We start from the raw sequence: 24,634 nt of genomic DNA, 5'->3' as shown, positions 1-24,634 counted from the left end.
ATATGTGAATCAGATGTGGATCATATGTGAATCAGATGTGGATCATATGTGAATCAGATGTGGATCATATGTGAATCACATGTGAATCAGATCTGGATCATATGTGAATCACATGTGAATCAGATCTGGATCATATGTGAATCACATGTGAATCAGATCTGGATCATATGTGAATCAGATCTGGATCATATGTGAATCAGATCTGGATCATATGTGAATCACATGTGAATCAGATCTGGATCATATGTGAATCACATGTGAATCAGATCTGGATCATATGTGAATCACATGTGAATCAGATCTGGATCACATGTGAATCAGATCTGGATCACATGTGAATCAGATCTGGATCACATGTGAATCAGATGTGGATCATATGTGGATCATATGTAGATTGCAACTGGATTGCAGCAGCTGTTTCCAGATGAAAGCCAGAAGAGGAAGCAGGAAGGAAACGTGGGATGAGATTTCTGACCTCCATTTAAAAGGATTTGAGTTCAGGTCTTCAGTGTTTTTTTTTTTTTGTTTTTTTTTTACCACATCCAGAATTCTAAAGTTGTTATTGTTTTTACTAACTTGACGCAGACTTTGTCTCTCCCTCACAGTGTTTCTGGTCTTCTCCTCAGCGTTTGGATCTCTTCCCTGTCTGGCTCAGACGTGTCCTTGCAACGTGAAATCCACGTCATGCATCAACCTGTCAGTGTCGGAGTCCCGGCCGCCGCCCTGGCCGCCATCCCGTCCTCGCGTCCTGCTCAAGGCTCCAACGCTGGCTGAGATGGAGGAGATGAATATATCCGAGGTATATATCTGTGTTTTAACGCGTTGCGTTCACTGCCTGCTCTTTACCGCGATGCGTTCACTGCCTGCTCTTTACCGCGATGCGTTCACTGCCTGTGTTTTACCGCGATGCGTTCACTGCCTGTGTTTTAACGCGTTGCGTTCACTGCCTGCTTTTTATCGCGATGCGTTCACTGCCTGCTTTTTATCGCGATGCGTTCACTGCCTGCTTTTTATCGCGATGCGTTCACTGCCTGTGTTTTATCGCGATGCGTTCACTGCCTGCTTTTTATCGCGATGCGTTCACTGCCTGCTCTTTACCGCGATGCGTTCACTGCCTGCTCTTTACCGCGATGCGTTCACTGCCTGTGTTTTATCGCGATGCGTTCACTGCCTGGTTTTTATCGCGATGCGTTCACTGCCTGCTTTTTATCGCGATGCGTTCACTGCCTGCTCTTTACCGCGATGCGTTCACTGCCTGCTCTTTACCGCGATGCGTTCACTGCCTGCTCTTTACCGCGTTGCGTTCACTGCCTGCTTTTTATCGCGATGCGTTCACTGCCTGGTTTTTATCGCGATGCGTTCACTGCCTGGTTTTTATCGCGATGCGTTCACTGCCTGCTTTTTATCGCGATGCGTTCACTGCCTGCTTTTTATCGCGATGCGTTCACTGCCTGCTTTTTATCGCGATGCGTTCACTGCCTGCTCTTTATCGCGATGCGTTCACTGCCTGCTTTTTACCGCGATGCGTTCACTGCCTGTGTTTTATCGCGATGCGTTCACTGCCTGGTTTTTATCGCGATGCGTTCACTGCCTGCTCTTTACCGCGATGCGTTCACTGCCTGCTTTTTATCGCGATGCGTTCACTGCCTGGTTTTTATCGCGATGCGTTCACTGCCTGGTTTTTATCGCGATGCGTTCACTGCCTGCTCTTTATCGCGATGCGTTCACTGCCTGGTTTTTATCGCGATGCGTTCACTGCCTGCTCTTTACCGCGATGCGTTCACTGCCTGCTTTTTATCGCGATGCGTTCACTGCCTGTGTTTTATCGCGATGCGTTCACTGCCTGTGTTTTATCGCGATGCGTTCACTGCCTGCTTTTTATCGCGATGCGTTCACTGCCTGCTCTTTACCGTGATGCGTTCACTGCCTGCTTTTTATCGCGATGCGTTCACTGCCTGTGTTTTATCGCGATGCGTTCACTGCCTGTGTTTTATCGCGATGCGTTCACTGCCTGTGTTTTATCGCGATGCGTTCACTGCCTGTGTTTTATCGCGATGCGTTCACTGCCTGCTCTTTATCGCGTTGCGTTCACTGCCTGGTTTTTATCGCGATGCGTTCACTGCCTGCTCTTTACCGCGATGCGTTCACTGCCTGCTTTTTATCGCGATGCGTTCACTGCCTGTGTTTTATCGCGATGCGTTCACTGCCTGCTTTTTATCGCGATGCGTTCACTGCCTGCTCTTTACCGCGATGCGTTCACTGCCTGCTCTTTACCGCGATGCGTTCACTGCCTGTGTTTTATCGCGATGCGTTCACTGCCTGGTTTTTATCGCGATGCGTTCACTGCCTGCTTTTTATCGCGATGCGTTCACTGCCTGCTCTTTACCGCGATGCGTTCACTGCCTGCTCTTTACCGCGATGCGTTCACTGCCTGCTCTTTACCGCGTTGCGTTCACTGCCTGCTTTTTATCGCGATGCGTTCACTGCCTGGTTTTTATCGCGATGCGTTCACTGCCTGGTTTTTATCGCGATGCGTTCACTGCCTGCTTTTTATCGCGATGCGTTCACTGCCTGCTTTTTATCGCGATGCGTTCACTGCCTGCTTTTTATCGCGATGCGTTCACTGCCTGCTCTTTATCGCGATGCGTTCACTGCCTGCTTTTTACCGCGATGCGTTCACTGCCTGTGTTTTATCGCGATGCGTTCACTGCCTGGTTTTTATCGCGATGCGTTCACTGCCTGCTCTTTACCGCGATGCGTTCACTGCCTGCTTTTTATCGCGATGCGTTCACTGCCTGGTTTTTATCGCGATGCGTTCACTGCCTGGTTTTTATCGCGATGCGTTCACTGCCTGCTCTTTATCGCGATGCGTTCACTGCCTGGTTTTTATCGCGATGCGTTCACTGCCTGCTCTTTACCGCGATGCGTTCACTGCCTGCTTTTTATCGCGATGCGTTCACTGCCTGTGTTTTATCGCGATGCGTTCACTGCCTGTGTTTTATCGCGATGCGTTCACTGCCTGCTTTTTATCGCGATGCGTTCACTGCCTGCTCTTTACCGTGATGCGTTCACTGCCTGCTTTTTATCGCGATGCGTTCACTGCCTGTGTTTTATCGCGATGCGTTCACTGCCTGTGTTTTATCGCGATGCGTTCACTGCCTGTGTTTTATCGCGATGCGTTCACTGCCTGTGTTTTATCGCGATGCGTTCACTGCCTGCTCTTTATCGCGTTGCGTTCACTGCCTGGTTTTTATCGCGATGCGTTCACTGCCTGCTCTTTATCGCGATGCGTTCACTGCCTGCTCTTTACCGCGATGCGTTCACTGCCTGCTCTTCACCGCGATGCGTTCACTGCCTGCTTTTTACCGCGATGCGTTCACTGCCTGCTCTTCACCGCGATGCGTTCACTGCCTGCTTTTTACCGCGATGCGTTCACTGCCTGCTCTTCATCGCGATGCGTTCACTGCCTGCTCTTTACCGTGATGCGTTCACTGCCTGCTCTTTACCGTGATGCGTTCACTGCCTGCTCTTTATCGCGATGCGTTCACTGCCTGCTCTTTTCCGTGATGCGTTCACTGCCTGCTCTTTTCCGTGATGCGTTCACTGCCTGCTCTTTTCCGTGATGCGTTCACTGCCTGCTCTTTACCGTGATGCGTTCACTGCCTGCTCTTTACCGTGATGCGTTCACTGCCTGCTCTTTATCGCGATGCGTTCACTGCCTGCTCTTTTCCGTGATGCGTTCACTGCCTGCTCTTTTCCGTGATGCGTTCACTGCCTGCTCTTTTCCGTGATGCGTTCACTGCCTGCTCTTTTCCGTGATGCGTTCACTGCCTGCTCTTTACCGTGATGCGTTCACTGCCTGCTCTTTATCGCGATGCGTTCACTGCCTGCTCTTTACCGTGATGCGTTCACTGCCTGCTCTTTTCCGTGATGCGTTCACTGCCTGCTCTTTATCGCGATGTGTTCACTGCCTGCTCTTTTCCGTGATGCGTTCACTGCCTGCTCTTTATCGCGATGCGTTCACTGCCTGCTCTTTATCGCGATGCGTTCACTGCCTGCTCTTTATCGCGATGCGTTCACTGCCTGCTCTTTATCGCGATGCGTTCACTGCCTGCTCTTTATCGCGATGCGTTCACTGCCTGCTCTTTATCGCGATGCGTTCACTGCCTGCTCTTTACCGTGATGCGTTCACTGCCTGCTCTTTACCGTGATGCGTTCACTGCCTGCTCTTTACCGTGATGCGTTCACTGCCTGCTCTTTATCGCGATGCGTTCACTGCCTGCTCTTTATCGCGATGCGTTCACTGCCTGCTCTTTATCGCGATGCGTTCACTGCCTGCTCTTTACCGTGATGCGTTCACTGCCTGCTCTTTATCGCGATGCGTTCACTGCCTGCTCTTTATCGCGATGCGTTCACTGCCTGCTCTTTACCGTGATGCGTTCACTGCCTGCTCTTTACCGTGATGCGTTCACTGCCTGCTCTTTACCGCGATGCGTTCACTGCCTGCTCTTTATCGCGATGCGTTCACTGCCTGCTCTTTATCGCGATGCGTTCACTGCCTGCTCTTTATCGCGATGCGTTCACTGCCTGCTCTTTACCGTGATGCGTTCACTGCCTGCTCTTTACCGTGATGCGTTCACTGCCTGCTCTTTACCGTGATGCGTTCACTGCCTGCTCTTTACCGTGATGCGTTCACTGCCTGCTCTTTATCGCGATGCGTTCACTGCCTGCTCTTTACCGTGATGCGTTCACTGCCTGCTCTTTATCGCGATGCGTTCACTGCCTGCTCTTTACCGTGATGCGTTCACTGCCTGCTCTTTACCGTGATGCGTTCACTGCCTGCTCTTTACCGTGATGCGTTCACTGCCTGCTCTTTATCGCGATGCGTTCACTGCCTGCTCTTTATCGCGATGCGTTCACTGCCTGCTCTTTATCGCGATGCGTTCACTGCCTGCTCTTTACCGTGATGCGTTCACTGCCTGCTCTTTATCGCGATGCGTTCACTGCCTGCTCTTTACCGTGATGCGTTCACTGCCTGCTCTTTATCGCGATGCGTTCACTGCCTGCTCTTTACCGTGATGCTATCACTGCCTGCTCTTTATCGCGATGCGTTCACTGCCTGCTCTTTATCGCGATGCGTTCACTGCCTGCTCTTTACCGTGATGCGTTCACTGCCTGCTCTTTACCGTGATGCGTTCACTGCCTGCTCTTTACCGTGATGCGTTCACTGCCTGCTCTTTATCGCGATGCGTTCACTGCCTGCTCTTTATCGCGATGCGTTCACTGCCTGCTCTTTATCGCGATGCGTTCACTGCCTGCTCTTTACCGCGATGCGTTCACTGCCTGCTCTTTACCGTGATGTGTTCACTGCCTGCTCTTTTCCGTGATGCGTTCACTGCCTGCTCTTTATCGCGATGCGTTCACTGCCTGCTCTTTTCCGTGATGCGTTCACTGCCTGCTCTTTTCCGTGATGCGTTCACTGCCTGCTCTTTTCCGTGATGCGTTCACTGCCTGCTCTTTATCGCGATGCGTTCACTGCCTGCTCTTTACCGCGATGCGTTCACTGCCTGCTCTTTACCGTGATGTGTTCACTGCCTGCTCTTTACCGTGATGCGTTCACTGCCTGCTCTTTATCGCGATGCGTTCACTGCCTGCTCTTTTCCGTGATGCGTTCACTGCCTGCTCTTTTCCGTGATGCGTTCACTGCCTGCTCTTTTCCGTGATGCGTTCACTGCCTGCTCTTTTCCGTGATGCGTTCACTGCCTGCTCTTTTCCGTGATGCGTTCACTGCCTGCTCTTTTCCGTGATGCGTTCACTGCCTGCTCTTTACCGTGATGCGTTCACTGCCTGCTCTTTATCGCGATGCGTTCACTGCCTGCTCTTTACCGTGATGCGTTCACTGCCTGCTCTTTATCGCGATGCGTTCACTGCCTGCTCTTTATCGTGATGCGTTCACTGCCTGCTCTTTACCGTGATGCGTTCACTGCCTGCTCTTTATCGCGATGCGTTCACTGCCTGCTCTTTATCGCGATGCGTTCACTGCCTGCTCTTTATCGCGATGCGTTCACTGCCTGCTCTTTATCGCGATGCGTTCACTGCCTGCTCTTTATCGCGATGCGTTCACTGCCTGCTCTTTACCGTGATGCGTTCACTGCCTGCTCTTTATCGCGATGCGTTCACTGCCTGCTCTTTATCGTGATGCGTTCACTGCCTGCTCTTTATCGCGATGCGTTCACTGCCTGCTCTTTACCGTGATGCGTTCACTGCCTGCTCTTTATCGTGATGCGTTCACTGCCTGCTCTTCATCGCGATGCGTTCACTGCCTGCTCTTCATCGCGATGCGTTCACTGCCTGCTCTTCATCGCGATGCGTTCACTGCCTGCTCTTCATCGCGATGCGTTCACTGCCTGCTCTTTACCGTGATGCGTTCACTGCCTGCTCTTCATCGCGATGCGTTCACTGCCTGCTCTTTACCGTGATGCGTTCACTGCCTGCTCTTTATCGCGATGCGTTCACTGCCTGCTCTTCATCGCGATGCGTTCACTGCCTGCTCTTTATCGCGATGCGTTCACTGCCTGCTCTTTATCGCGATGCGTTCACTGCCTGCTCTTTACCGTGATGCGTTCACTGCCTGCTCTTTATCGCGATGCGTTCACTGCCTGCTCTTTATCGCGATGCGTTCACTGCCTGCTCTTTACCGTGATGCGTTCACTGCCTGCTCTTTATCGCGATGTGTTCACTGCCTGCTCTTTATCGCGATGCGTTCACTGCCTGCTCTTTTCCGTGATGCGTTCACTGCCTGCTCTTTATCGCGATGCGTTCACTGCCTGCTCTTTATCGCGATGCGTTCACTGCCTGCTCTTTATCGCGATGCGTTCACTGCCTGCTCTTTACCGTGATGCGTTCACTGCCTGCTCTTTACCGTGATGTGTTCACTGCCTGCTCTTTACCGTGATGCGTTCACTGCCTGCTCTTTATCGCGATGCGTTCACTGCCTGCTCTTTACCGTGATGCGTTCACTGCCTGCTCTTTACCGTGATGTGTTCACTGCCTGCTCTTTACCGTGATGCGTTCACTGCCTGCTCTTTACCGTGATGCGTTCACTGCCTGCTCTTTACCGTGATGTGTTCACTGCCTGCTCTTTACCGTGATGCGTTCACTGCCTGCTCTTTATCGCGATGCGTTCACTGCCTGCTCTTTACCGTGATGTGTTCACTGCCTGCTCTTTACCGTGATGCGTTCACTGCCTGCTCTTTACCGTGATGCGTTCACTGCCTGCTCTTTATCGCGATGTGTTCACTGCCTGTTCATCAACCAACAGCGAACCGTGTCCATCGTACAGAAATCACTTTATGATGTTTGACCTTTGACCCGACCAGGAGGAGGAGTCTCCGGACGGGGTGGAGCTGAGGCGGGCGGAGAGCTCCCCCACCCCTCTAAAAAGGGATCGATCCTTTTCGGAGCAGGACCTGGTCGCGCTCCGCGGAGAGACGCTCCCATCCATGTCGGAATCAGCCCGACTGGGAGATCCGGTCCGCTTGCGGGATGCGAGGCCTCGCTCCAGAACCCTGACCGGTACCACCCCCCCATCACAGAGACGGGACGGGACGGAGAGGAGACGGGACGGGACGGGACGGAGAGGAGACGGGACGGAGAGGAGACGGGACGGGACGGGGAGGAGAGGAGACGGGACGGGACGGAGAGGAGACGGGACGGGGAGGAGACGGGACGGGACGGGACGGAGAGGAGACGGGACGGAGAGGAGACGGGACGGGACGGGACGGAGAGGAGACGGGACGGAGAGGAGACGGGACGGAGAGGAGACGGGACGGGACGGGACGGGACGGGACGGAGAGGAGACGGGACGGAGAGGAGACGGGACGGGACGGGACGGAGAGGAGACGGGACGGAGAGGAGACGGGACGGAGAGGAGACGGGACGGGACGGGACGGAGAGGAGACGGGACGGAGAGGAGACGGGACGGGACGGGACGGAGAGGAGACGGGACGGGACGGAGAGGAGACGGGACGGGACGGGGAGGAGACGGGACGGGACGGGACGGAGAGGAGACGGGACGGGACGGGGAGGAGAGGAGACGGGACGGGACGGGACGGAGAGGAGACGGGACGGGACGGGGAGGAGAGGAGACGGGACGGGACGGGGAGGAGACGGGACGGGACGGGACGGAGAGGAGACGGGACGGGACGGGGAGGAGAGGAGACGGGACGGGACGGGGAGGAGACGGGACGGGACGGGACGGAGAGGAGACGGGACAGGACGGGGAGGAGAGGAGACGGGACGGGACGGGGAGGAGAGGAGACGGGACGGGGAGGAGAGGAGACGGGACGGGACGGGGAGGAGACGGGACGGGACGGGGAGGAGACGGGACGGAGAGGAGAGGAGACGGGACGGGACGGGGAGGAGACGGGACGGGGAGGAGAGGAGACGGGACGGGACGGGGAGGAGACGGGACGGGACGGGGAGGAGACGGGACGGAGAGGAGAGGAGACGGGACGGGACGGAGAGGAGACGGGACGGGACGGGGAGGAGACGGGACGGAGAAGAGACGGGACGGGACGGGGAGGAGACGGGACGGGACGGGGAGGAGACGGGACGGAGAGGAGACGGGACGGAGAGGAGACGGGACGGGACGGGACGGGGAGGAGACGGGACGGGGAGGAGACGGGACGGGACGGAGAGGAGACGGGACGGGACGGGACGGAGAGGAGAGGAGACGGGACGGGACGGGGAGGAGACGGGACGGAGAGGAGACGGGACGGGGAGGAGACGGGACGGAGAGGAGACGGGACGGAGAGGAGACGGGACGGGACGGGGAGGAGAGGAGACGGGACGGGGAGGAGACGGGACGGGACGGGACGGAGAGGAGACGGGACGGGACGGAGAGGAGACGGGACGGGGAGGAGACGGGACGGGACGGGACGGAGAGGAGACGGGACGGGACGGGGAGGAGAGGAGACGGGACGGGGAGGAGACGGGACGGGACGGGACGGAGAGGAGACGGGACGGGACGGGGAGGAGAGGAGACGGGACGGGGAGGAGACGGGACGGGACGGAGAGGAGACGGGACGGGACGGGGAGGAGACGGGACGGAGAGGAGACAGGACGGGGACGGGGAGGAGACGGGACGGGGAGGAGACGGGACGGGACGGGGAGGAGAGGAGACGGGACGGAGAGGAGACGGGACGGGACGGAGAGGAGAGGAGACGGGACGGAGAGGAGACGAGATGGGGAGGAGAGGAGACGGGACGGAGAGGAGACGGGACGGGACGGAGAGGAGAGGAGACGGGACGGAGAGGAGACGAGATGGGGAGGAGAGGAGACGGGACGGGACGGGGAGGAGAGGAGACGGGACGGGACGGAGAGGAGAGGAGACGGGACGGAGAGGAGACGAGATGGGGAGGAGAGGAGACGGGACGGAGAGGAGACGGGACGGGACGGAGAGGAGAGGAGACGGGACGGAGAGGAGACGAGATGGGGAGGAGAGGAGACGGGACAGGACGGGGAGGAGAGGAGACGAGACGGGACGGGGAGGAGAGGAGACGGGACGGAGAGGAGACGAGACGGGACGGGACGGGGAGGAGAGGAGACGGGACGGGGAGGAGAGGAGACGGGACGGAGAGGAGACGAGACGGGACGGGGAGGAGAGGAGACGGGACGGGACGGGGAGGAGACGGGACGGGGAGGAGAGGAGACGGGACGGGACGGGACGGAGAGGAGACGGGACGGGACGGAGAGGAGAGGAGACGGGACGGAGAGGAGACGAGATGGGGAGGAGAGGAGACGGGACGGAGAGGAGACGGGACGGGACGGAGAGGAGAGGAGACGGGACGGAGAGGAGACGAGATGGGGAGGAGAGGAGACGGGACAGGACGGGGAGGAGAGGAGACGAGACGGGACGGGGAGGAGAGGAGACGGGACGGAGAGGAGACGAGACGGGACGGGACGGGGAGGAGAGGAGACGGGACGGGGAGGAGAGGAGACGGGACGGAGAGGAGACGAGACGGGACGGGGAGGAGAGGAGACGGGACGGGACGGGGAGGAGACGGGACGGGGAGGAGAGGAGACGGGACGGAGAGGAGACGAGACGGGACGGGGAGGAGAGGAGACGGGACGGAGAGGAGACGAGACGGGACGGGGAGGAGAGGAGACGGGACGGAGAGGAGACGAGATGGGGAGGAGAGGAGACGAGATGGGGAGGAGAGGAGACGGGACGGGACGGGGAGGAGAGGAGACGGGACAGGACGGAGAGGAGAGGAGACGGGACAGGACGGGGAGGAGAGGAGACGGGACGGAGACGGGGAGGAGAGGAGACGGGACGGGGAGGAGACGAGATGGGACGGGGAGGAGAGGAGACGGGACAGGACGGGGAGGAGAGGAGACGGGACGGGACGGGGAGGAGAGGAGACGGGACGGGACGGGGAGGAGAGGAGACGGGACGGGACGGGGAGGAGACGGGACGGGGAGGAGAGGAGACGGGACGGAGAGGAGACGAGACGGGACGGGGAGGAGAGGAGACGGGACAGGACGGAGAGGAGAGGAGACGGGACGGGACGGGACGGGGAGGAGAGGAGACGGGACAGGACGGGGAGGAGAGGAGACGGGACGGGACGGGACGGGGAGGAGAGGAGACGGGACGGGACGGGGAGGAGAGGAGACGGGACAGGACGGGGAGGAGAGGAGACGAGACGGGACGGGGAGGAGACGGGACGGAGAGGAGAGGAGACGGGACGGGACGGAGAGGAGACGAGACGGGACGGGGAGGAGAGGAGACGGGACGGGACGGGGAGGAGACGGGACGGAGAGGAGAGGAGACGGGACGGGACGGGGAGGAGAGGAGACGAGACGGGACGGGGAGGAGAGGAGACGGGACAGGACGGGGAGGAGAGGAGACGAGACGGGACGGGGAGGAGACGAGACGAGACAGGACGGGGAGGAGAGGAGACGAGACAGGACGGGGAGGAGACGGGACGGGGAGGAGACGGGACGGGACGGGGAGGAGAGGAGACGGGACGGGGAGGAGAGGAGATGGGGATGGCTGGTATTTGTCTCATTCCGTCTCCTCTTGTCTCACCACGTCTCTCCGTCTCGTGTCCAGCCTCCTTTCCGGCTCACGGCTGGGCGCCGTCCTCCCCCGCCCGGCTGTCTCTGAGTTCGGTGGACGAGGCGACGGAGGGACCGGAGACGACGGTGTCGGGCCGCAGACCCGAAGACAAGCACCAGTGGATGGTGAGACGTGCGTCTGTCCTCGCCGAGCCGTGAAGCAGGACGGATCAGAGACGCTGGTCTTCTCTCTGCAGGAGGAGTTCAGCCATCCGGTGGAGAGTCTGGCCCTGACGGTGGACGAGGTGATCGCCGTGCGGCGAGTTCTGGTCAAAGCCGAGATGGAGAAGTTCCTTCAGAGCAAAGAGCTCTACAACAACCTGAAGAAGGGAAAGGTAGCGTGTCCCCCACAGTGTCCCACAGTGTCCCCCACAGTGTCCCACAGTGTCCCACAGTGTCCCACAGTGTCCCCCACAGTGTCCCACAGTGTCCCACAGTGTCCCATAGTGTCCCCCACAGTGTCCCACAGTGTCCCATAGTGTCCCCCACAGTGTCCCACAGTGTCCCATAGTGTCCCCCACAGTGTCCCCCACAGTGTCCCACAGTGTCCCATAGTGTCCCCCACAGTGTCCCACAGTGTCCCACAGTGTCCCATAGTGTCCCCCACAGTGTCCCACAGTGTCCCACAGTGTCCCCCACAGTGTCCCCCACAGTGTCCCACAGTGTCCCATAGTGTCCCCCACAGTGTCCCACAGTGTCCCACAGTGTCCCCCACAGTGTCCCACAGTGTCCCACAGTGTCCCCCACAGTGTCCCACAGTGTCCCCCACAGTGTCCCACAGTGTCCCCCACAGTGTCCCACAGTGTCCCACAGTGTCCCCCACAGTGTCCCACAGTGTCCCACAGTGTCCCACAGTGTCCCATAGTGTCCCCCACAGTGTCCCCCACAGTGTCCCACAGTGTCCCACAGTGTCCCCCACAGTGTCCCACAGTGTCCCACAGTGTCCCACAGTGTCCCCCACAGTGTCCCACAGTGTCCCACAGTGTCCCATAGTGTCCCCCACAGTGTCCCCCACAGTGTCCCACAGTGTCCCACAGTGTCCCCCACAGTGTCCCACAGTGTCCCCCACAGTGTCCCCCACAGTGTCCCACAGTGTCCCACAGTGTCCCATAGTGTCCCCCACAGTGTCCCACAGTGTCCCATAGTGTCCCCCACAGTGTCCCCCACAGTGTCCCACAGTGTCCCATAGTGTCCCCCACAGTGTCCCCCACAGTGTCCCACAGTGTCCCCCACAGTGTCCCCCACAGTGTCCCCCACAGTGTCCCATAGTGTCCCCCACAGTGTCCCCCACAGTGTCCCCCACAGTGTCCCACAGTGTCCCACAGTGTCCCATAGTGTCCCCCACAGTGTCCCACAGTGTCCCATAGTGTCCCCCACAGTGTCCCCCACAGTGTCCCACAGTGTCCCATAGTGTCCCCCACAGTGTCCCCCACAGTGTCCCACAGTGTCCCCCACAGTGTCCCCCACAGTGTCCCCCACAGTGTCCCATAGTGTCCCCCACAGTGTCCCCCACAGTGTCCCACAGTGTCCCATAGTGTCCCCCACAGTGTCCCCCACAGTGTCCCACAGTGTCCCCCACAGTGTCCCACAGTGTCCCATAGTGTCCCCCACAGTGTCCCCCACAGTGTCCCACAGTGTCCCATAGTGTCCCCCACAGTGTCCCCCACAGTGTCCCACAGTGTCCCCCACAGTGTCCCCCACAGTGTCCCACACAGTGTCCCATAGTGTCCCCCACAGTGTCCCCCACAGTGTCCCATAGTGTCCCCCACAGTGTCCCACACAGTGTCCCATAGTGTCCCCCACAGTGTCCCCCACAGTGTCCCACAGTGTCCCATAGTGTCCCCCACAGTGTCCCACAGTGTCCCACAGTGTCCCATAGTGTCCCCCACAGTGTCCCCCACAGTGTCCCCCACAGTGTCCCATAGTGTCCCCCACAGTGTCCCCCACAGTGTCCCAGTGTCCCCCACAGTGTCCCCCACAGTGTCCCATAGTGTCCCCCACAGTGTCCCCCACAGTGTCCCCCACAGTGTCCCACAGTGTCCCATAGTGTCCCCCACAGTGTCCCACACAGTGTCCCATAGTGTCCCCCACAGTGTCCCACAGTGTCCCATAGTGTCCCCCACAGTGTCCCACACAGTGTCCCCCACAGTGTCCCACAGTGTCCCATAGTGTCCCATAGTGTCCCCCACAGTGTCCCATAGTGTCCCCCACAGTGTCCCCCACAGTGTCCCACAGTGTCCCATAGTGTCCCCCACAGTGTCCCACAGTGTCCCCCACAGTGTCCCCCACAGTGTCCCCCTCAATGTCCCCCACAGTGTCCCACAGTGTCCCATAGTGTCCCCCACAGTGTCCCATAGTGTCCCCCTCAGTGTCCCACAGTGTCCCATAGTGTCCCCCACAATGTCCCCCACAGTGTCCCCCTCAGTGTCCCACAGTGTCCCATAGTGTCCCCCACAGTGTCCCACAGTGTCCCATAGTGTCCCCCACAATGTCCCCCACAGTGTCCCCCTCAGTGTCCCACAGTGTCCCATAGTGTCCCCCACAGTGTCCCCCACAGTGTCCCCCTCAGTGTCCCACAGTGTCCCATAGTGTCCCCCACAGTGTCCCCCTCAGTGTCCCACAGTGTCCCATAGTGTCCCCCACAGTGTCCCCCACAGTGTCCCCCAGTGTCCCCCATAGTGTCCCATAGTGTCCCCCACAGTGTCCCCCACAGTGTCCCACAGTGTCCCCCTCAGTGTCCCCCACAGTGTCCCCCACAGTGTCCCCCATAGTGTCCCCCACAGTGTCCCCCTCAGTGTCCCACAGTGTCCCCCATAGTGTCCCCCACAGTGTCCCCACAGTGTCCCACAGTGTCCCCCTCAGTGTCCCCCACAGTGTCCCCCACAGTGTCCCCCATAGTGTCCCCCACAGTGTCCCCCACAGTGTCCCCCATAGTGTCCCCCATAGTGTCCCCCACAGTGTCCCCCTCAGTGTCCCATAGTGTCCCCCACAGTGTCCCCCACAGTGTCCCATAGTGTCCCCCACAGTGTCCCCCACAGTGTCCCCCATAGTGTCCCCCACAGTGTCCCCCACAGTGTCCCATAGTGTCCCCCACAGCGTCCCCCACAGTGTCCCATAGTGTCCCCCACAGCGTCCCCCACAGTGTCCCATAGTGTCCCCCACAGTGTCCCCCACAGTGTCCCATAGTGTCCCCCACAGTGTCCCCCACAGTGTCCCCCATAGTGTCCCCCACAGTGTCCCCCACAGTGTCCCCCACAGCGTCCCCCACAGTGTCCCATAGTGTCCCCCACAGTGTCCCCCACAGTGTCCCCCATAGTGTCCCCCACAGTGTCCCCCACAGTGTCCCATAGTGTCCCCCACAGCGTCCCCCACAGTGTCCCCCATAGTGTCCCCCACAGCGTCCCCCACAGTGTCCCATAGTGTCCCCCACAGTGTCCCCCACAGTGTCCCCCATAGTGTCCCCCACAGTGTCCCCCACAGTGTCCCATAGTGTCCCCCACAGTGTCCCATAGTGTCCCCCACAGTGTCCCCCACAGTGTCCCCCACAGTGTCCCCCATAGTGTCCCCCACAGTGTCCCCCACAGCGTCCCCCACAGTGTCCCATAGTGTCCCCCACAGTGTCCCCCACAGTGTCCCCCATAGTGTCCCCCACAGTGTCCCCCACAGTGTCCCATAGTGTCCCCCACCGTGTCCTCAGCGTCTCCGTCTGTCTCCAGGTCTGCTGCTGCTGCAGGGTGAAGTTCCCTCTCCTGTCCTGGCCGGCGTCCTGCCTGCTGTGTAGAAGGTACGGCAGAACTTCCTGTTAGACGTCATGGCGACGCATCGGGAACAAACAGCGTAAACATTTTGACACGTTATGATGAGAAACAGTAAACAGGACGAAGAAATGTCGGATTTTATTTATCTTAGAGGATCAAAAATACTTTTCTGCTCCGTTTGGGCCTTTATCGGTTCAATGCCTCAAAATACCTTCTATATTAACTCGATAATCCTGATTGATAAACCGTGATGACCAGGTCCCACGGGGGTCCACACCGGTTCAGGTCCCACATGGGTCCACACCGGTTCAGGTCCCACGGGGGTCCACACCGGTTCAGGTCCCACATGGGTCCAGACCGGTTCAGGTCCCACATGGGTCCAGACCGGTTCAGGTCCACATGGGTCCAGACCGGTTCAGGTCCCACATGGGTCCAGACCGGTTCAGGTCCACATGGGTCCAGACCGGTTCAGGTCCCACGGGGGTCCAGACCGGTTCAGGTCCCACGGTTCAGGTCCCACATGGGTCCAGACCGGTTCAGGTCCCACGGGGGTCCAGACCGGTTCAGGTCCCACGGTTCAGGTCCCACGGGGGTCCAGACCGGTTCAGGTCCCACATGGGTCCAGACCGGTTCAGGTCCCACGGTTCAGGTCCCACGTTTCAGGTCCCACATGGGTCCAGACCGGTTCAGGTCCCACATGGGTCCAGACCGGTTCAGGTCCACATGGGTCCAGACCGGTTCAGGTCCACATGGGTCCAGACCGGTTCAGGTCCCACGGGGGTCCAGACTGGTTCAGGTCCACATGGGTCCAGACCGGTTCAGGTCCACATGGGTCCAGACCGGTTCAGGTCCCAAGGGGGTCCAGACCGGTTCAGGTCCACATGGGTCCAGACCGGTTCAGGTCCCAAGGGGGTCCAGACCGGTTCAGGTCCACATGGGTCCAGACTGGTTCAGGTCCCACGGGGGTCCAGACCGGTTCAGGTCCACATGGGTCCAGACCGGTTCAGGTCCCACATGGGTCCAGACCGGTTCAGGTCCACGGAGGTCCAGACCGGTTCAGGTCCACATGGGTCCAGACCGGTTCAGGTCCCACATGGGTCCAGACCGGTTCAGGTCCCACGGGGGTCCAGACCGGTTCAGGTCCACGGGGGTCCGACCGGTTCAGGTCCACATGGGTCCAGACCGGTTCAGGTCCACGGGGGTCCAGACCGGTTCAGGTCCACATGGGTCCAGACCGGTTCAGGTCCCACATGGGTCCAGACCGGTTCAGGTCCCACGGGGGTCCAGACCGGTTCAGGTCCCACGGGGGTCCAGACCGGTTCAGGTCCACATGGGTCCAGACCGGTTCAGGTCCCACATGGGTCCAGACCGGTTCAGGTCCCACGGGGGTCCAGACCGGTTCAGGTCCACGGGGGTCCGACCGGTTCAGGTCCACATGGGTCCAGACCGGTTCAGGTCCACGGGGGTCCAGACCGGTTCAGGTCCACATGGGTCCAGACCGGTTCAGGTCCCACATGGGTCCAGACCGGTTCAGGTCCCACGGGGGTCCAGACCGGTTCAGGTCCCACGGGGGTCCAGACCGGTTCAGGTCCACATGGGTCCAGACCGGTTCAGGTCCACGGGGGTCCAGACCGGTTCAGGTCCCACGGGAGTCCAGACCGGTTCAGGTCCACATGGGTCCAGACCGGTTCAGGTCCTCAGAGGATGAATAAAACAGAAACTTTGTGCATTTTGCTGGACTTTCTTCATGATCTGAAACCAAACCCAGGTTCGACCTGTTCTCGGTAGAAATGCTCTCCGGATCCCAGTAAACCTCCAGCTGCAGAATTCTTACATGTCAGATGAAACCAGAAGATTCCATCTAACTGGGAAACAGACTGGTCCAGTAACTCTAACCAGAATGAATTATCATAAATCTGTTCATCATTCTGCGTGGAGCCATGATTGGATGTTCTGGATGGCTCTGTTCTCCCCGGCAACACGGTGGACCTCGACCGTCACACCTGGTGGTCTACACCACCTGTCCAGAGAGTCTGGCTTCAGGCTTGTAAAGATCTGTCCAACTGCTAAGACTTCAGGTTTTATTTTAAATAGTCGGAGTCCGGGAAGCAGGAAGTGGATTCCAGTAGAACCAGAATGGTCCTTAGCCTGGTCCAGAGGGACAATCATTCAAAACAAAGAAAGAAAGAATCCAGGATTGTTAAAGCTGTTTAAAAGCCAGTCTGCTGCCAGACCATCATTCTGCTCATATGATGCTGCACATTTCTGGGATTAAAGCTGCCAAAGCATCTCTGAAACCTGGTTTGGATTTGAATGATAAAAATGTCACTTTACATGTTTTTATTATTCTGGTGTTTTTAATCTTTCAGTAAAATCATCTGAAACGGTTTATAGTTTATAAAATATTTTATATGCTGAATTAATTCCTTAGTAAATACATTTATTGGCGATTGAATCACATGAATCAGTCTGTTCATTTTGTCCTATAATTACATAAAACTAGAACTGGGTTTGAGCAGCAACACAAACAGCTGCTTTGTTTTCCATCTTTTATCAGATTAAAGGAGAATAAAACGACTGTTGACATGTTGTTCCTCTTGCAGGTCAGTCTGCAGCTCCTGCAGCGCCAAGGTAGGTTTACCTTCTACACACCAAAACTTTCCCTTCATCTCACCAAGATTCTTCCCAGGTCAGGAAAGCTGAACCCCCTTAAACTGGAGGCTCCTGTTTACCTGCTTTAACTGGGAGGACCACACCTGGTAATCCTCCCAGTTAAACGACTGGTAACCCTCCCAGTTAAACGTCTGGTAACCCTCCCAGTTAAACGTCTGGTAATCCTCCCAGTTAAACGTCTGGTAACCCTCCCAGTTAAACGACTGGTAATCCTCCCAGTTAAACGACTGGTAACCCTCCCAGTTAAACGTCTGGTAACCCTCCCAGTTAAACGACTGGTAACCCTCCCAGTTAAACGTCTGGTAATCCTCCCAGTTAAACGTCTGGTAACCCTCCCAGTTAAACGTCTGGTAATCCTCCCAGTTAAACGTCTGGTAACCCTCCCAGTTAAACGACTGGTAACCCTCCCAGTTAAACGTCTGGTAATCCTCCCAGTTAAACGTCTGGTAATCCTCCCAGTTAAACGTCTGGTAATCCTCCCAGTTAAACGTCTGGTAACCCTCCCAGTTAAACGACTGGTAACCCTCCCAGTTAAACGACTGGTAAACCTCCCAGTTAAAGGACTGGTAATCCTCCCAGTTAGACGTCTGGTAACCCTCCCAGTTAAACGTCTGGTAACCCTCCCAGTTAAACGTCTGGTAACCCTCCCAGTTAAACGACTGGTAATCCTCCCAGTTAAACGTTTGGTAACCCTCCCAGTTAAACGTCTGGTAACCATCCCAGTTAAACGTCTGGTAATCCTCCCAGTTAAACGTCTGGTAACCCTTCCAGTTAATCGACTGGTAACCCTCCCAGTTAAACGTCTGGTAACCATCCCAGTTAAACGTCTGGTAACCCTCCCAGTTAAACGACTGGTAACCCTCCCAGTTAAACGTCTGGTAACCCTCCCAGTTAAACGTCTGGTAACCCTCCCAGTTAAACGACTGGTAACCATCCCAGTTAATCGACTGGTAACCCTCCCAGTTAAACGAATGGTAACCATCCCAGTTAAACGTCTGGTAATCCTCCCAGTTAAACGTCTGGTAATCCTCCCAGTTAAACGTCTGGTAATCCTCCCAGTTAAACGACTGGTAATCCTCCCAGTTAAACGTCTGGTAATCCTCCCAGTTAAACGACTGCTAACCCTCCCAGTCAAACGTCTGGTAACCCTCCCAGTCAAACGTCTGGTAACCCTCCCAGTTAAACGTCTGGTAATCCTCCCAGTTAAACGACTGGTAACCCTCCCAGTTAAACGTCTGGTAATCCTCCCAGTTAAACGACTCGTAACCCTCCCAGTTAAACGTCTGGTAATCCTCCCAGTTAAACGTCTGGTAACCCTCCCAGTTAAACGACTGGTAACCCTCCCAGTTAAACGACTGGTAACCCTCCCAGTTAAACGTCTGGTAACCCTCCCAGTTAAACGTCTGGTAACCCTCCCAGTTAAACGTCTGGTAACCCTCCCAGTTAAACGTCTGGTAACCCTCCCAGTTAAACGACTGGTAACCCTCCCAGTTAAACGACTGGTAACCCTCCCAGTTAAACCTTTGGTAACCCTCCCAGTTAAACGTCTGGTAACCCTCCCAGTTAAACGTCTGGTAACCCTCCCAGTTAAACGACTGGTAACCCTCCCAGTTAAACGTCTGGTAATCCTCCCAGTTAAACGTTTGGTAACCCTCCCAGTTAAACGTCTGGTAACCCTCCCAGTTAAACGACTGGTAACCCTCCCAGTTAAACGACTGGTAACCCTCCCAGTTAAACGACTGGTAATCCTCCCAGTTAAACGACTGGTAATCCTCCCAGTTAAACGACTGGTAACCCTCCCAGTTAAACGACTGGTAATCCTCCCAGTTAAACGTCTGGTAACCCTCCCAGTTAAACGTCTGGTAACCCTCCCAGTTAAACGTCTGGTAATCCTCCCAGTTAAAGGACTGGTAATCCTCCCAGTTAAACGTCTGGTAACCCTCCCAGTTAAACGTCTGGTAATCCTCCCAGTTAAACGTCTGGTAACCCTCCCAGTTAAACGTCTGGTAACCCTCCCAGTTAAACGTCTGGTAATCCTCCCAGTTAAACGACTGGTAATCCTCCCAGTTAAACGTCTGGTAATCCTCCCAGTTAAACGACTGGTAACCCTCCCAGTTAAACGTCTGGTAATCCTCCCAGTTAAACGACTGGTAACCCTCCCAGTTAAACGTCTGGTAATCCTCCCAGTTAAACGTCTGGTAATCCTCCCAGTTAAACGTCTGGTAATCCTCCCAGTTAAACGACTGGTAACCCTCCCAGTTAAACGTCTGGTAACCCTCCCAGTTAAACGACTGGTAATCCTCCCTGTTAAACGTCTGGTAACCCTCCCAGTTAAACGTCTGGTAACCCTCCCAGTAAAACGTCTGGTAATCCTCCCAGTTAAACGACTGGTAATCCTCCCAGTTAAACGTCTGGTAACCCTCCCAGTTAAACGTCTGGTAATCCTCCCAGTTAAACGTCTGGTAACCCTCCCAGTTAAACGTCTGGTAATCCTCCCAGTTAAACGACTGGTAATCCTCCCTGTTAAACGTCTGGTAACCCTCCCAGTTAAACGTCTGGTAACCCTCCCAGTAAAACGTCTGGTAATCCTCCCAGTTAAACGTCTGGTAACCCTCCCAGTTAAACGTCTGGTAACCCTCCCAGTTAAACGTCTGGTAACCCTCCCAGTTAAACGTCTGGTAATCCTCCCAGTTAAACGACTGGTAACCCTCCCAGTTAAACGTCTGGTAACCCTCCCAGTTAAACGACTGGTAACCCTCCCAGTTAAACGACTGGTAATCCTCCCAGTTAAACGTCTGGTAACCCTCCCAGTTAAACGACTGGTAAACCTCCCAGTTAAAGGACTGGTAATCCTCCCAGTTAAACGTCTGGTAACCCTCCCAGTTAAACGTCTGGTAATCCTCCCAGTTAAACGTCTGGTAACCCTCCCAGTTAAACGTCTGGTAATCCTCCCAGTTAAACGTCTGGTAAACCTCCCAGTTAAAGGACTGGTAATCCTCCCAGTTAGACGTCTGGTAACCCTCCCAGTTAAACTGGTAATCCTCCCAGTTAAACGTCTGGTAACCCTCCCAGTTAAACGTCTGGTAATCCTCCCAGTTAAACGTCTGGTAATCCTCCCAGTTAAACGACTGGTAATCCTCCCAGTTAAACGTCTGGTAATCCTCCCAGTTAAACGACTGGTAACCCTCCCAGTTAAACGTCTGGTAATCCTCCCAGTTAAACGACTGGTAATCCTCCCAGTTAAACGTCTGGTAATCCTCCCAGTTAAACGACTGGTAATCCTCCCAGTTAAACGTCTGGTAACCCTCCCAGTTAAACGTCTGGTAACCCTCCCAGTTAAACGACTGGTAACCCTCCCAGTTAAACGACTGGTAATCCTCCCAGTTAAACGTCTGGTAATCCTCCCAGTTAAACGACTGGTAATCCTCCCAGTTAAACGACTGGTAACCCTCCCAGTTAAACGTCTGGTAATCCTCCCAGTTAAACGTCTGGTAAACCTCCCAGTTAAAGGACTGGTAATCCTCCCAGTTAGACGTCTGGTAACCCTCCCAGTTAAACGTCTGGTAATCCTCCCAGTTAGACGTCTGGTAACCCTCCCAGTTAAACGTCTGGTAATCCTCCCAGTTAAACGTCTGGTAACCCTCCCAGTTAAACGTCTGGTAATCCTCCCAGTTAAACGACTGGTAATCCTCCCAGTTAAACGTCTGGTAATCCTCCCAGTTAAACGACTGGTAACCCTCCCAGTTAAACGTCTGGTAATCCTCCCAGTTAAACGACTGGTAATCCTCCCAGTTAAACGTCTGGTAACCCTCCCAGTTAAACGTCTGGTAACCCTCCCAGTTAAACGACTGGTAACCCTCCCAGTTAAACGACTGGTAATCCTCCCAGTTAAACGTCTGGTAATCCTCCCAGTTAAACGACTGGTAATCCTCCCAGTTAAACGACTGGTAACCCTCCCAGTTAAACGTCTGGTAATCCTCCCAGTTAAACGACTGGTAATCCTCCCAGTTAAACGTCTGGTAACCCTCCCAGTTAAACGTCTGGTAATCCTCCCAGTTAAACATCTGGTAACCCTCCCAGTTAAACGTCTGGTAACCCTCCCAGTTAAACGTCTGGTAACCCTCCCAGTTAAACGACTGGTAATCCTCCCAGTTAAACGTTTGGTAACCCTCCCAGTTAAACGTCTGGTAACCCTCCCAGTTAAACGACTGGTAACCCTCCCAGTTGAACGTCTGGTAACCCTCCCAGTTGAACGTCTGGTAATCCTCCCAGTTAAACGTCTGGTAACCCTCCCAGTTAAACGTCTGGTAACCCTCCCAGTTAAACGACTGGTAACCCTCCCAGTTAAACGTCTGGTAACCCTCCCAGTTAAACGACTGGTAACCCTCCCAGTTAAACGACTGGTGATCCTCCCAGTTAAACGTCTGGTAACCCTCCCAGTTAAACGACTGGTAAACCTCCCAGTTAAACGTCTGGTAACCCTCCCAGTTAAACGACTGGTAAACCTCCCAGTTAAAGGACTGGTAATCCTCCCAGTTAAACGTCTGGTAACCCTCCCAGTTAAACGTCTGGTAATCCTCCCAGTTAAACGTCTGGTAACCCTCCCAGTTAAACGTCTGGTAACCCTCCCAGTTAAACGTCTGGTAATCCTCCCAGTTAAACGTCTGGTAAACCTCCCAGTTAAAGGACTGGTAATCCTCCCAGTTAGACGTCTGGTAACCCTCCCAGTTAGACGTCTGGTAACCCTCCCAGTTAAACGTCTGGTAATCCTCCCAGTTAAACGTCTGGTAACCCTCCCAGTTAAAGGACTGGTAATCCTCCCAGTTAGACGTCTGGTAACCCTCCCAGTTAAACGTCTGGTAATCCTCCCAGTTAAACGTCTGGTAACCCTCCCAGTTAAACGACTGGTAACCCTCCCAGTTAAACGTCTGGTAACCCTCCCAGTTAAACGTCTGGTAACCCTCCCAGTTAAACGACTGGTAACCCTCCCAGTTAAACGACTGGTAATCCTCCCAGTTAAACGTCTGGTAATCCTCCCAGTTAAACGACTGGTAATCCTCCCAGTTAAACGACTGGTAACCCTCCCAGTTAAACGTCTGGTAATCCTCCCAGTTAAACGACTGGTAATCCTCCCAGTTAAACGTCTGGTAACCCTCCCAGTTAAACGTCTGGTAATCCTCCCAGTTAAACATCTGGTAACCCTCCCAGTTAAACGTCTGGTAACCCTCCCAGTTAAACGTCTGGTAACCCTCCCAGTTAAACGACTGGTAATCCTCCCAGTTAAACGTTTGGTAACCCTCCCAGTTAAACGTCTGGTAACCCTCCCAGTTAAACGACTGGTAACCCTCCCAGTTGAACGTCTGGTAACCCTCCCAGTTGAACGTCTGGTAATCCTCCCAGTTAAACGTCTGGTAACCCTCCCAGTTAAGCGTCTGGTAACCCTCCCAGTTAAACGACTGGTAACCCTCCCAGTTAAACGTCTGGTAACCCTCCCAGTTAAACGACTGGTAACCCTCCCAGTTAAACGACTGGTGATCCTCCCAGTTAAACGTCTGGTAACCCTCCCAGTTAAACGACTGGTAAACCTCCCAGTTAAACGTCTGGTAACCCTCCCAGTTAAACGACTGGTAAACCTCCCAGTTAAAGGACTGGTAATCCTCCCAGTTAAACGTCTGGTAACCCTCCCAGTTAAACGTCTGGTAATCCTCCCAGTTAAACGTCTGGTAACCCTCCCAGTTAAACGTCTGGTAACCCTCCCAGTTAAACGTCTGGTAATCCTCCCAGTTAAACGTCTGGTAAACCTCCCAGTTAAAGGACTGGTAATCCTCCCAGTTAGACGTCTGGTAACCCTCCCAGTTAAACGTCTGGTAATCCTCCCAGTTAAACGTCTGGTAACCCTCCCAGTTAAACGTCTGGTAATCCTCCCAGTTAAACGTCTGGTAATCCTCCCAGTTAAACGACTGGTAATCCTCCCAGTTAAACGTCTGGTAATCCTCCCAGTTAAACGACTGGTAACCCTCCCAGTTAAACGTCTGGTAATCCTCCCAGTTAAACGACTGGTAATCCTCCCAGTTAAACGTCTGGTAACCCTCCCAGTTAAACGTCTGGTAATCCTCCCAGTTAAACGTCTGGTAACCCTCCCAGTTAAACGACTGGTAACCCTCCCAGTTAAACGACTGGTAATCCTCCCAGTTAAACGTCTGGTAATCCTCCCAGTTAAACGACTGGTAATCCTCCCAGTTAAACGACTGGTAACCCTCCCAGTTAAACGTCTGGTAATCCGCCCAGTTAAACGACTGGTAATCCTCCCAGTTAAACGTCTGGTAACCCTCCCAGTTAAATGTCTGGTAACCCTCCCAGTTAAACGTCTGGTAACCCTCCCAGTTAAACGTCTGGTAATCCTCCCAGTTAAACGACTGGTAACCCTCCCAGTTAAACGTCTGGTAACCCTCCCAGTTAAACGACTGGTAACCCTCCCAGTTAAACGACTGGTAATCCTCCCAGTTAAACGTCTGGTAACCCTCCCAGTTAAACGACTGGTAAACCTCCCAGTTAAAGGACTGGTAATCCTCCCAGTTAAACGTCTGGTAACCCTCCCAGTTAAACGTCTGGTAATCCTCCCAGTTAAACGTCTGGTAACCCTCCCAGTTAAACGTCTGGTAACCCTCCCAGTTAAACGTCTGGTAATCCTCCCAGTTAAACGTCTGGTAAACCTCCCAGTTAAAGGACTGGTAATCCTCCCAGTTAGACGTCTGGTAACCCTCCCAGTTAAACGTCTGGTAATCCTCCCAGTTAAACGTCTGGTAACCCTCCCAGTTAAACGTCTGGTAATCCTCCCAGTTAAACGTCTGGTAATCCTCCCAGTTAAACGACTGGTAATCCTCCCAGTTAAACGTCTGGTAATCCTCCCAGTTAAACGACTGGTAACCCTCCCAGTTAAACGTCTGGTAATCCTCCCAGTTAAACGACTGGTAATCCTCCCAGTTAAACGTCTGGTAACCCTCCCAGTTAAACGTCTGGTAATCCTCCCAGTTAAACGTCTGGTAACCCTCCCAGTTAAACGACTGGTAACCCTCCCAGTT

General features: G+C 55.4%; 1 protein-coding gene across 1 annotated transcript in view; it reads left to right on the top strand.

Annotated features, from left to right (window-relative positions):
- spire2 (spire-type actin nucleation factor 2) overlaps positions 1-24,634 on the top strand; it is a gene marked incomplete at its 5' end in the record, with an annotated part of 232,710 nt that overhangs the window by 185,061 nt on the left and 23,015 nt on the right. The window contains 6 exons of the mRNA XM_079248480.1: positions 627-799; positions 7,380-7,602; positions 11,117-11,247; positions 11,319-11,456; positions 14,838-14,905; positions 17,483-17,510. Of these exons, the coding sequence (XP_079104606.1) occupies positions 627-799; positions 7,380-7,602; positions 11,117-11,247; positions 11,319-11,456; positions 14,838-14,905; positions 17,483-17,510 (761 nt within the window). The remainder of the gene's footprint in view (positions 1-626; positions 800-7,379; positions 7,603-11,116; positions 11,248-11,318; positions 11,457-14,837; positions 14,906-17,482; positions 17,511-24,634) is intronic.

The sequence above is a fragment of the Telmatherina bonti genome (genome assembly GCF_933228915.1).
Source record: "Telmatherina bonti genome assembly, chromosome: 2".
Taxonomy (NCBI): Eukaryota; Metazoa; Chordata; class Actinopteri; order Atheriniformes; family Telmatherinidae; genus Telmatherina; species Telmatherina bonti.
This window is presented reverse-complemented; position numbering and strand designations above follow the sequence as displayed.